Raw genomic sequence first — 12,678 nt, forward strand, 5'->3', positions numbered from 1 at the left:
TCAGACTGGAGAAAATTTTTGTCATGCAAACTCTTAATTAACTTTTTATAGCTTCCCGAAGTCTTTCTATCTGAAATTGATTTTTGAATAATACTTTAAATTGTTTGCAATTTGTTAAATACAGAGCTATCGGTAGCTTTTTCTTTGTTTTTTCCAAAACAAAGCACTGTTAAATTGGCTACTTTTGTACTGTTTCATTCTATCAAGGATCAGGAGCTATTCCTTCAGAATTAGCTCTTCTGAGGTAAAACATAACTTGTTGGTAGATGGGGAACCTCTAAAATTCCAATTGGGGTGAAAGTAGAAAGTTGGTTGATACTAGTTTACTGATGGTGAAACGTGATAGCTTCTGATATTGATTTATTTGGTTGAAATAAAATTCTGAACCTCATGTAAGTATCTGAGATATGATTTTAGTAACACATTTCACATTACAAAGCATATTAATCATTACCTTTGCTGAATTTGGGATTACATGAATCTTAACTTCTGAGTAAGGGAGAGGTAGAATGATCCATCCGCTGACACCACTCTCCGTGTTTTTCTTTAGGTTGGTACAGGGGCAACGGTAGCCACATTGGCTGATGCTTCAGAATTGCCAACCACAGTCACTGTTGCCCAAGTGAATTATTCTGCAGTGGCTGATGGAGAGGTAAGAAAGAGGATTTGGTCTGCGTCTACTTAAAATACTTAAATGTGTAGGTGAGGGAGTAGTTAGAGTCCAGAATATAAAAAGACCGGGTAGCCGACACATCTGTAGCATTATTTTATTTAAGCCTTTTAAAACATCAGACCATGACAGTTTTGCAGAGTATCTTATGCTGTGTGTATTAATTGTAATAATTGAAATTATAATTTTACATTTGCAGTATAGCATTTTGTATAATATACAATAAAAAGAGATTATCCATGTAATACTTTTATGCTGTGAATCCCAAAGATTTAATCATTGGGCTTTATTAAAAAAAACTGATTATTAAGACTGGAGCTACTGAAGAATTCTTTGGAGGGATAAAAATATTTGTATATCAGTGGCCATGATTTATTACATTTTAAATATGCCTTTGAAAAGACTTTATGAGAAAATCCTTCTCTACCAAAATCAAGGTAATTATGGGATGTTAACCTAATGGTAGCTAGCCTTAATTGAGCACTTGGTAAGCTAAGTGCTCAACCCTATTAAGAATAGGTTCTGTTATCTTCACTTTATAGATGAGAAAACTGAAACATGTAGAGGTTAGGTGACTTGTCCAAAGTCACGGAGTAAGTGTTGAAGCTGAGTAATGCATTTAGAAAAATGTTGTCCAGGCTCTGAGCTCTGAGCCATTTGTGAAGTTCAGGAAAGGGTTCATTAAGGCACTGTGGGCTTTTCCCTTAAAGGTACCAGTATGGTGTAGCCCTGAAGCTTGAAAAACAGCTAACAAATGTCAAAGAGCAGTATTAGAAATAAAGCTAAAAGTATTATCTCATCCTTGTTCACAACCATGGGGCTTTCCACTCAAAACACCACAGAAGTCATTTTCATTTGCACAACTCAGGAAAGGGAGAGAAGTAAGAAAGATCTCATGGCTAGGGAGATGAAGAAAACACAGCCAGGCTCTGCAGTCGGCCAGCAGGAAGTGAGCCCATGTCATGCTGCACTGACGCGTTAGATGTGTGAAGTGGATTTACACGGGAACCCTGCTCGCAAGACGCTCCTCCTGTCTGGTGGGGGAGAGAAATGTCTACATAAATGAACTCTGTTCCATGCTGTAGAAGATGCTGCAAAGTGGTCTGTGCCTTCAGGAGAGAATGTTTCCAGCTAGGGAGTCTGGGAAGGTTTGGGGGCAGGAGCAGCATTTGGTTTTACAGTATAGGAAAGTAACAGTCGACAGGATATTTACTTTTATAAGTATATAAACATCATGGAAGAGTATGGATTAGCTGAGGGAAAAATCCATCTCCCCAAACACTAGAACTGGAGGACACTAGATGACACTAGAACTTGAAGTGTGAAAGAGAGAAAAGACAGTGGTGGGTACATTCACAAGATTTCTTACTCTCTGACTTAACCAAAGTTATCAACCATATCTCCCTACTGAATGTTTCCTGATACTATTTAAAGAAAGCAGCTCTGTTTCTTAAACATTTCTCTAGAGACTAATTCTTTGAAGCCCATTTTACTAAATAACTTCACATATATAGTGGTAATTAACATATTCAGAAGTTCACGGAAAAATAGGAAAAATTAAAAAAAAAAATCTCAGTGACTTATCTACGGCTTTGTCAGCACACCATTTTTAAGTCATCGATTGTAGGAATGGGTGAATGACAGAAATAGCCTGCTGGTAAATACCCAAATTCAGTCAGATTTAAAAAAAAATGTAACTCTTTGCACACTTCCAGTGAAATAAAAATGGTATGAAGAGAAGCAGCACAGGTTATCTCAGAAAGGGACAAAATGTCTTTAGATTTCAAAGTGTGATTTATTTGCCTTCTCATTTCTCCTAGATGTTGACATGGTTGTTAGCATCTCAGTTTTGAACCATAAGAACTGGAATTACTCAAAATATCTCACTGCTTAGGGCAGATAAGACCACATCAAGTTAATGAAACATTATATCAGATGACTCAGTAAAAACATCCTACTGCCTTGTATTTCACATCTTTTCTTCCAAGGAACAGAAAGTACTGTACAAAAATAAATGATACCTATACTTTTAGAAGTTGTGAGGTCATTTTGTTATCCTCCTTAACCTTGCCAGTGAGACCTCTTGCCATTAGACTACACTGCCTTCAACATCCAGTTAGTTACATTTAGTTACATTTGTCTCTTCTGGTAATATATGGTCTCCCAAATCTGTTTGAATACTCTGTCCTGAGAATGCCCAATAATCTAAGTCCAGTTGACCCTTGAACAACGTGAGAGTTAGGGGCACAGACCCCCTATGCAGTCAAATTCACATATAACTTTTTGACTCCCCCAAAACTTAACTACTAATAGCCTAGTATTGATCAGAAGCCTTACTGATAACATAAACAGTCAACTAACACATATTCTATATTTTATACGTATTATATACTGTATTCTTATAATAAGGCAAGCTAAAGAAGTATTATTTAAAAAATCATAAGGAAGAGAAAACATGTTTATAGTACTACACTGTATTTATTGAAAAAAAATCCCCTTATAAATGGACCCACACAGTTCAAGCCTGTGTTATTCAAGGGTTGACTGAAGTTACAAAGAAACAAAAAATCTCTAACCTTAGTCAGCTTAAAACTAATTAAGGACACTATAAGTTACATAGACATTTAGAAATGAACAAGGAAATAGGGGCGCCTGACTGGCTCAGTGGGAAGAGCATGTGACTATTGGTCTCAGTATTGTGAGTTTGGACCCCACGGTGGGTGAAGAGATTTCTTAAATGAATAAACAAACTTTAAAAAAAGACTTTTGGGGCACCTGACTGGCTCAATTGGAAGAGCATATGACTTTTGATCTCAGGGTCATGAGTTCAAACCCCATATTGGGCGTGGAACCTACTTTAAGAAAAAAGGAACAAGGAAAGAATTTGAAAATAATATGAAATAAACTATGTTGATTTCAAAATATTTATACAATTTCAGTTTTGATGGCATACTTACAAATGCAAATGGGTTTGAGAATTTATTCTGTTGTGTTATAAGACCACCAGTTGGTAATGGTGATATTAATTGCATGTAAGTGTCAGAAAAGTCAAATTTGGAAAGAGAATGTTATGTGATCATAATGGTATATATGGTTCTGTTAGAAGAAGAAGAAGAAGAAACCAAAATACAAAGACATTGAAGACATGAATTTTAAGCTGAACCATCCCACATGTAACAGTAGAACAACTTATTCTAGATGGTTTTTAATGAATATCAGTTTACCTGAAATATAAGTAGGCTGAAGAACAAGTAGGAAAACATGAATAAAGGAATATGTTCTCCATCCTGCCATTCAGTAAACACTTTCTGAGCCCTGTGCCATTTACATAGATTTGATACATAGAGGAAAATAAAGACTGCTCTTGCTCTTAAGGAGCACACAGGTAGGTGGTAGAGAAAAACACATCAAAGCACAATGGCAATGAGGTAAGGATCTAGAGGAAGCAAGCCCAGGGTGCTATGGAACACAGAGGAGAGATCCTGAGCCTCGACCACAGGGGAATAGAGGGAGTTGTCTGGACTCAAAGTTCACCTGAGGTCAGACAAGAAGCAAAGGTGGGAGTTGTTGTGTTCCTATCGAAGGGAACAGCACATGCAGTGCATCGCACTGGGAGAGTGTGGAAGAGAGTGGTTCACTGTAGCTAGAGGGGTAAGAGTGACCACAGTTTGAAGGGCCTCATTGGAGTGGGTCTCTCAGAAAAGCATTGATGCTAACTGTACATCCTCTGAATATCTTTCCCTCCTAGGGCTTGGGGCCCTTTCTCTGGGACATGGTGACATCCGGCATAGATAACCACACAGTGGCTCCCAACAGATGGAAAGGGAGAGCAACAAGAGCTCAAGCAAATACAACTAAAGCACTGAGACTGAAGAATAGGAAATTCCAAAGAAATGTTAACACCCAAGTGATTTATTTATCACCTGCCATTATTCTGAATAGAAATCTCTTCGTCTGCTTCTTCTTCCTACTTCCTCTCTACCCTTTGCCACCATCCATTAATCTTTCATGCCATATAATTTAACTTCCTTAAAGTATACTGTATATGGCATCTTTCTAATACCATTTTTGCTACGAATACAGTTGTAACTAAATGTGTATACATTAAATTGCTGCCATTGGAGTCTGAGTATTGGGAGAGCCGCACTAGGCCAAGCTCTGCAGTGGGATGGGCAAAAATATAGAGGGGCAGATCTGGAAAGAGGAAGACTGTTTAATGGCAAAAGGTGACAGGGGCTGGTCAGCTTTGGCTGGTGTTTTGAGTGGAATCAGAGACCATCTGCAAATTGGCAGTGTCACTTGCCATTTTAAGTGGCATCATTTGCAGTGACACTCACTGGAGCAATGAAATCAAAGAGATATTAACTCTTGGGAAGCAAGAGTTTTGTGAGTTCCTGAGTGGGCAACTTTGCAGCTCTAAGGGGGAGGAAATGGGATGTCTCTGCCTCTTAGTGATGGGCTTTGAAGGCTTGCTGGCATAATCCACTGCCTATGAGAACTCAGGGCAAATACTAGGGTAGTTCAAAGGAATGTCCCATTTTCTGGGAGGCTTTTGACAAGCATTCTGAGAAGCACTGTCATCGTCTTAAGTATGGTAATAGAAAAGCAGGAGGCATTTTAAGTATCTACCTCTCCTAAGCTTGTGACACTTTCTTTGGGACACAGTTAATATGCAAGCACAAGCTCTCCACTCGCTGGGCCCAAGCAATGTGAATCAGAGCTCCAGTGAGCACAGCTGACATCCGGAGACCCAAACCCATAGAGATATTGTACCTGAGCGGACTGATTTATCACCTACCCTAATTTCGCTTAGAAATTGCTTTCACTGCCCCTGCCCTTTTTGTTTTTGAGGGGGAATAATTAATCAACTGCACTTATTGAGCAAAATGGACTAAAGTAGCTAGATACAGGTATCCAGGACTGAGAAATCTCTAAATGCAAAGCATTATACTAAAAGGAGTGGTTCTCAATCAGGGTATACCCTCTCCCCCCCCCCAGGACATTTGGTAATATCTGGAGATGTTTTTGAATATCATGACTGGGGAGGGTGCTGTTATCATCTAGTGAGTGGGTAGAAGCCAGTGGTACTGCGAAACATCCTACAATGCACAGGACACCCCCCACCCCCAAGCAAAGACTTGTCTGGCCTCAAATGTTAATTAATAATGCCAGTGCCGAGAAAACCCCTGTCCTTGATCTAACAAAACTAAATCCTAGTCTGTTCTCTCACCAGATAAAAGTTTTTTTGTATGTTTTATTTTGTTTCTTCATAATTCCTCTCCACTAAAAGGAAAGCCGTTTTTGCTACATTAAAAAAAAAATGTTTCCTGAATTCGGCAGTTTCCATCAAAAATTAAAATATATAATAAATTTAATAGACAGTCCCACCTCTAGGAATTTACTCCATAAGTAGACTCCCATAAAATATACAATGTGGTATGCAAAGATATTCATCACAGTACTGTTTGTAATAGCAAGAGACTAGAAACTTCTTAAATGCCCATTAAAAGATGGCTGGTTAAATAAATCATGGTGTGCTTACATACTACAATGCTGTGCAGCCATCATTATGAGTCATGAATGAATGAAGTAGTTTTATATGTTCCAAAATAGAATTACTTCAGAGATGTATTGTTGGTGAAACAAGCAAGGCACAAAAAGATAATGTAGAATAAGCTGCCATTTTTATTTTTTAAGAGGGAGTAGGAAGGGGGAAATAGGAGGGAGAGAGAGAGAGAGAGAGAGAGAGAGAGTGTGTGTGTGTGTGTGTGTGTAAATATGCTTGCATATAGAGAGAATGTCCCTGCAAAGACACATAAGAGATAGGTAACCGTAGCCACCTCTGGGCAAAAGGTCGGGAGTACCGGCATTGCATATCCTTTGGTATCATTTGAATTTTTTTAGAATTATATTTATGGTCTATTCAAAAATTCTAACTTTTGAATTTTATGGTTTATTCAAATTTTTTAATCTGAGCCGTATTAATACATTACCTATTCAAAAGAATTCATAAGAATAGGTAATACATTGATTGATACGGCTCCGATATTTCAAAAATTATTTAAAAGTATACATTGGAAAATCTTGCTTTCTGTCTCCTAGCCAACCTATATCCCACAACTCCCCTCCCCGCCACACACAAGGAGGAAAATATTTTCAGTGGTTTCTTTTGTGTCCTTCCAGAATTTCTTTGTGCAAATATAAGCAAATTCAAATATATATTCTAATACCCCCCCTTTTTATACACAAAAGATAGCATACTAAAAACCCTGTTCTGTACATTGTAGGTCATGTTAATTTAAAAATGTGTATGTATTTGGCTGAGCACGTAGCAATTTGTTATAATCCTTTTGTGACTTTGATTCTTTACTCTCCTGTCCTTTCTGCCTCAGGTGGAACAAAACTGGGCCACGTTACAGGGAGGTGAGATGACCATCCAGACGACACAAGCGTCAGAGGCCACCCAGGCAGTGGCCTCATTGGCGGAGGCCGCGGTGGCAGCTTCTCAGGAGATGCAACAGGGAGCTACAGTCACCATGGCACTCAACAGGTGGAGGCAGGGCTGGGGGAATACACGAGGACGGTGAATCTGTCCCTACCTACGGGTCGAAAAGAGAAATGTGGTACCTCTGTCACAACTGGCGGTTGGAGCTTAACATTAACACTCTTGGCCCCTAGGGTATTGTAGTTTGGCTTCTAATCGGCCTCCGCTCACCCCGTTACTGCCCCACCTCACCCCACAGCAACCAGTCCAGCCTTCTGACTTCCAGCTCAAGCCTGCTGATAGAGGGACATCAATCCGTTTTGCTCTATCCTACCTTGTGCCCTTTATCAGACCAAAAGCAGCAGGGTTTGAGTACCTTTGGGTTTTTAAAGGGACCAAAGGATATAATAAAGCAAGCAGCTTCAGGACTGATTTTCCATTTACCCTACAGAACAAATTGCTTTAGTCATACTTTCATTCCTACAAAAGAAACTTTTTGTTAGAGGCATTAATCGATGTTTGGACTGGTTGAGAGCTGATTTTACTGACTTTTCAGGAAATTTGTTTCCCTTGCTTATCAGTAACTTTGAAATGAGTTTTATTTAGATTATTAGGAAAAATAACTTAAATATTTTTCTTCAGGTATGTTTAGGAAAGGTGCTGCAGAATAGGATACTCCAGTGAGAGTTTCCAAAACGATATTGTTCCCTGCTTGCTTCCTTCTGTTGCTTGTTGACAGAAGAGATCATCCCTATATCATTCTTTTTCTCTTCATTGCTGACATAATTTTCTTTTCAGTGGACCCAAGCATTTTACCTAGTAGTTAATTGTGTGGGTCTTGAAGCTAGACCATCTGGGTTTACATTGCAGCTCTGTCACCTACTAGCTGTTTGACCTTGGATCATTTACTTGAACTCAGTGCCCAGGCTTTCCTCTTCTGTGAAATGGGTGTAATAACAATAGCTCCCTTGTAGGGGTGTTATGAGGACTGAGAAAGCCACTGCACGCAAGATCCTTAGATCAGTGCCTGGCATATGGTAAGGCTACTGTCCCCATTATGTACCGCAGCTGTGAGCCTCACAGTTAGCCACTGAATTCCTATGACCTGCCTGCACTCTACTGGGGAAGGTTGTAAAATAAGGAGTGCTCTAAGATACAATGTCTGCCCAAAGAGAAGTCTTACTGTTATCTTTGGGGGAATTGATTTAAGTAAAACACTTTGTAAACACTAGTACTCAGCATAATTCACTATTGAATTGTGTAGTACAGACCATGAACATTGTAGAAATTCAGAGGAAGGGGATAACCTCCTCCAAAATATATATAAAAAAAAAAAACAGCCAAAGTTTAGATTGGTTGTGATAGGTAACTAGAAAGTCTTGATAGGCTTATGTACGAATGATTTCCATGTGGCTGTATAGTATGGGGACTGAGAAGGTTCTGAGGTCACGTAGATTCAGGTTTGAATTCTAGCTCTGCCACTTACTAGCCATTTGATCTTGGTTTCCTCATCATAGGATAATTTTCATCATATAGAATTTAAAAAGATTCACTGAGATGATATATATAAAACTCTCATCAAAGTGTCCAACCCATAGTTAGCACTTCAAGAATTAGAGTTGTCAGGGTACCTGGGTGGTTCAGTCGGTGTCCGACTCTTGATTTACACTCGGGTCATGAGCTCAGGGTTGTGGGATTGAGCTCCGCACTGGGCATGGAGCCCGCTTAATATTCTCTCTCTCTCTCTCCCCCACCCGTCTAAAAAAAAAGAAAAGAATTAGAGTTATCATTGAAATTGCATTTTAAATTTTGTCTATTCAGAATTACTTACGATGAGAAGAGATTAGAAATAGAAGGCCAGTTAGGAAGAGGCAGGCCAAGTGTGCCTTGTTAAAGCCTTGGAAACTAAAGTAGTGAGAGTGGAGATAAAGTGACTGGGTTTGAAGGGAGTGTGGCCAGAGTGTGGTTGATTAGGTATGCAACACACACACCTCCCAGGGGTACTCAGTGAGTCCCCAAGTAACCTGGGATTGAAACTTTTTTCTTAGCCCATTGAACCATGTGGCTTTTCAGTAACATGAAAGTCTTATTTGACCCCTTGCACTTTGGCCCAACCCCACTCCTTCCTTTGAGAGAGGATGCACGGATAAACTTCCTAAAAGTCATGGCCAGAGTGAAAACCTCCCTCTTGGTCTGGTAACCCCTCACTGTGGCATGGAGCCTAACGGGGCCAGCATTAAAGACCATCAAAACTTGATTTCATTGAGCCAACACCTTGGATATTCCAATGAAGTGTGAGTGTCCTGGGAACCCTATACATAGTGGAAAATATGAGGCACCTTCTGGCTCCCTTTAGTGTAAGGACCAGGGCTTATTTCTAAAGGCAAGGAGAGTAATGGTTTCCCCTGAGGGCTTGTTAACAAGCTCAGATGCGGCTGAGGTGGCTATAGTGTTTACTCCAAAGGAAGGAGAATGCGGCTCACTATGGCATGGAGGAGGAGTAGAGATGTTGAAATCTCTTTGCAATCAGAGAGTTCAGCGCCTTGATGAGTGTTGGGGGATGGTGTGTTGCTCTGCTAGATGTGAAGAAACCAAGCCCGGCAGCCAAGACTAGACTATAGCCGGGCTACTAGGGGCTTTCTGATTCCAAGCGAGGTCACCCACTGTCTAATGCCAGGAGGTTTGGACGTAAGACGCAGACCCCTGGTGTTTGCTTCTTTGTGGAATTAGACAATACTCCCAGCCTCTCTCTGCAGGTTGTGTTGCTGGAAGTCATCTTAGTGAAAACTACACTGAGAAATCTGGTCTTTGTTCCCATGGTAACAAAGCGATTTCATAGAGCTGCTTCCATCTAGCCTGTTTCAGGTGCAGATGGAACAAGCATGGTTCTTTAATAATCACCTGCCCCACTGCTGCGCTGTAAACAGCAGATGTGGGTGCAGAGTGAGGAGTGAAAGGCAAGCTGCATGATATGGCAGGTGGGGAATAAGAAGGCAGAGGGGCTCCTTCATCTGCTGGAGGGGAAAGGGGGGTCATTTAGGACAGATGCAGGACAGACCTGTTTTTCAACCACACTATTAAAAGAGTTTTGTGTAGCAAGTCAGAACAAGGGCCCTGGACTCAAACAGCCTTCAGCCCACCCTGGCATTATAAATAACCCAAAGAGGGTAAGGAGAAATTGTCATTAAGAATCTGGAAACAGGGACACCTGGGTGGCTCAGTCGTTAAGCGTCTGCCTTCGGCTCAGGTCATGATCCCAGGGTCCTGGGATCGAGCCCCACATCGGGCTCCCTACTCAGCGGGGAGCCTGCTTCTCCCTCTCCCACTCCCTCTGCTTGTGCTCTCTCTCTGTCAAATAAATAAATAAAATCTTTAAAAAAAAAAGAATCTGGAAACAGTTAATTTTAATTATTTTCAAAATACATAATAAATCAGCACTTTTAGGAAGGAGATGGGGAGAGAATCAAAAGGAACAAATGATGTGCGGAACATTACAGCTCAAAAAACCAAAAGTACTCAGCTGAACAACCAGAGGGAAAGGAAGTGAAATCATCATTTGCTTCTTGCGATACAAAAATTAATTTGAAGTTTCAGTTTGTTAGTTAAGCCATCCTAGATTATATTCCCTCTTAAGTCAGTTTAAGTCACTACAGCCCTGGGGTGCCTGGCTGGCTCAGTCAGGAGAGCACACGACTCTTAATTTCAGGCTCCCCACACTGGGCATGGAGCCTACTTAAAAAAAAAATTGTCTTAAAGTCAGCACAGCCCTTGCATATACACATGCATGGTAAGTATTTATAGCCTGAGTCTACATTTGCCCGAGTAGGAATTCACACTGTGTTGTCGACACCGAGACAATTTTTACTTGTGTGTCTACTGTCTGTCGTGCTGCGACTCAGCAGTATGCGGAAGCAGTGGCTTGCTTTGAGTCCGCTTCTCAAGGAACTCAGAGTTGCTCTTCTTTTGCTATGAAGACACTTGGCATAAAAAAGAAGTGAATCCTATTTTTAAAGAAAAATTTACTGGTTTTTTTTTTAATGAAAGTACTACTGACTTAGAATTAGAGATATTAAAATAAAATATGGCTGCAATGTACGGACTGGTACTTATTTGTCTAGTAAAATGGGATAGATGGCCTAGGCTAGAAGCCCTCTCTGGAGATGGAGGGCAGCTGCTGCCTGCTCCTGGCTATGAAGGCTGGGCACTTGCAGATGAGAAGCTGATGAAAACTTTGCATCGGTAACTCTGGTTTAGAAACTTACTTTTGTCAAAAACTTGTGAACAGTAGCTTCACCTTGTAAGTAAAGGGCATCTTTTCCTCGCAGTCTAGTTTGCTCACTCCCATGAGGTCTAGTGTCAGTGGTTAGGGTAGATTTGGAAATGAAGGCCTGTTGGCCGCCGGGGTGGCCACGTCATGCCCCACGGGGAAGATCCCTCCACCACTGCTATGCCTCTGGCCCCTGAGCAGGGATGAGATAACCAACCTCCCCAGCCTGTGAGCTCGGCATCCTCCTCACACCTCTGGTCCCGGATTGCACTGGCTTGGGCTGGTTCACATCCTTTCCTCTGCCAAACATATTTTAGAAAGGTGTTAAAGAAAATGACTTCAAACATGTAGAGCTTCAGATGTAATAAAATAGGTGTGGCTGGGAACGGGTGCGCTTCCACATCCGCGTAGCTGTCCTCCCTCCATCGCCCGTAAAACTCCACACTGCAAGCCCATGTCCAGGGTCTCCGAGACTGGCAGGACATCCCCTTTGATGGTCACAGAAATACGAGTATACAAATTGTGACCAAAACTATGGGGAATGGAGCAGTCACTGAGGTAACCTGTAAACAGAGATCGTATTTCCATAGAAACAATTCTCATTGACAGCTTCCTTCTTCAAAATACCACACTGCTGCAGCTTTTCTCAAAGAATAGACTTTTCAGCTCTCTGCGATGTCGCAGGACAGAGAGTGTGAGATATTTTTGTCATGAATCAGTGACAGCTGGATACTGTAAAATTTTCTAAGAAACATCAGTTTCTTAAAAAAATATATTAAAGATCTAGACACAAAATCATTAATTTTATGATCTCTTTTTTTATTATTTTTAAAAGATTTTATTTATTTATTTGATACAGAGAGAGAGACAGCTAGAGAGGGAACACAAGCAGAGGGAGCGGGAGAGGGAGAAGCAGGCTCCTGGCTGAGCAGGGAGCCCAATGGGGGGGCTCGATCCCAGGACCCTTGGGATCATGACCTGAGCCGAAGGCAAATGCTTAACGACTGAGTCACCCAGGCACCCCATAATTTTATGATCTCTAATAAAGATTTTTGAAGGACTTTAAAATTAAACTCTACCATGTAAAGTGTAAAGAATAGCCTTTAGTAGTAATTGCAGATCAAAGGTCCCTTTCAGTTCTAAATCAATGTCACAGATACTGTGCAATGACTGACTGTGGGCATCGGATCACGAAGAAGTGTATCTCAGCATGGAGGGTGATCTTAGCTCTCACATGGCCTGCACATGCACCCTAGG

General features: G+C 40.9%; 1 protein-coding gene across 5 annotated transcripts in view; it reads left to right on the plus strand.

Moving 5' to 3' along the window:
* NRF1 (nuclear respiratory factor 1) overlaps positions 1–12,678 on the plus strand; it is a 147,920-nt gene that overhangs the window by 100,181 nt on the left and 35,061 nt on the right. For 3 of the 5 annotated variants that reach the window (XR_003516318.1, XM_027572971.2, XM_027572972.1), the window contains exons 8-10: positions 551–652; positions 4,419–4,577; positions 7,063–7,220. Coding sequence is in view for 4 of the 5 variants with exons in the window: in XM_027572971.2 (XP_027428772.1) it covers positions 551–652; positions 4,419–4,577; positions 7,063–7,220 (419 nt within the window). In the remaining variant the exon portion in view is untranslated. The remainder of the gene's footprint in view (positions 1–550; positions 653–4,418; positions 4,578–7,062; positions 7,221–12,678) is intronic. The other 2 variants (XM_027572973.2, XM_027572974.2) reach the window with 1 other exon arrangement.

Source organism: Zalophus californianus, chromosome 12 (assembly GCF_009762305.2).
Source record: "Zalophus californianus isolate mZalCal1 chromosome 12, mZalCal1.pri.v2, whole genome shotgun sequence".
NCBI lineage: Eukaryota > Metazoa > Chordata > Mammalia > Carnivora > Otariidae > Zalophus > Zalophus californianus.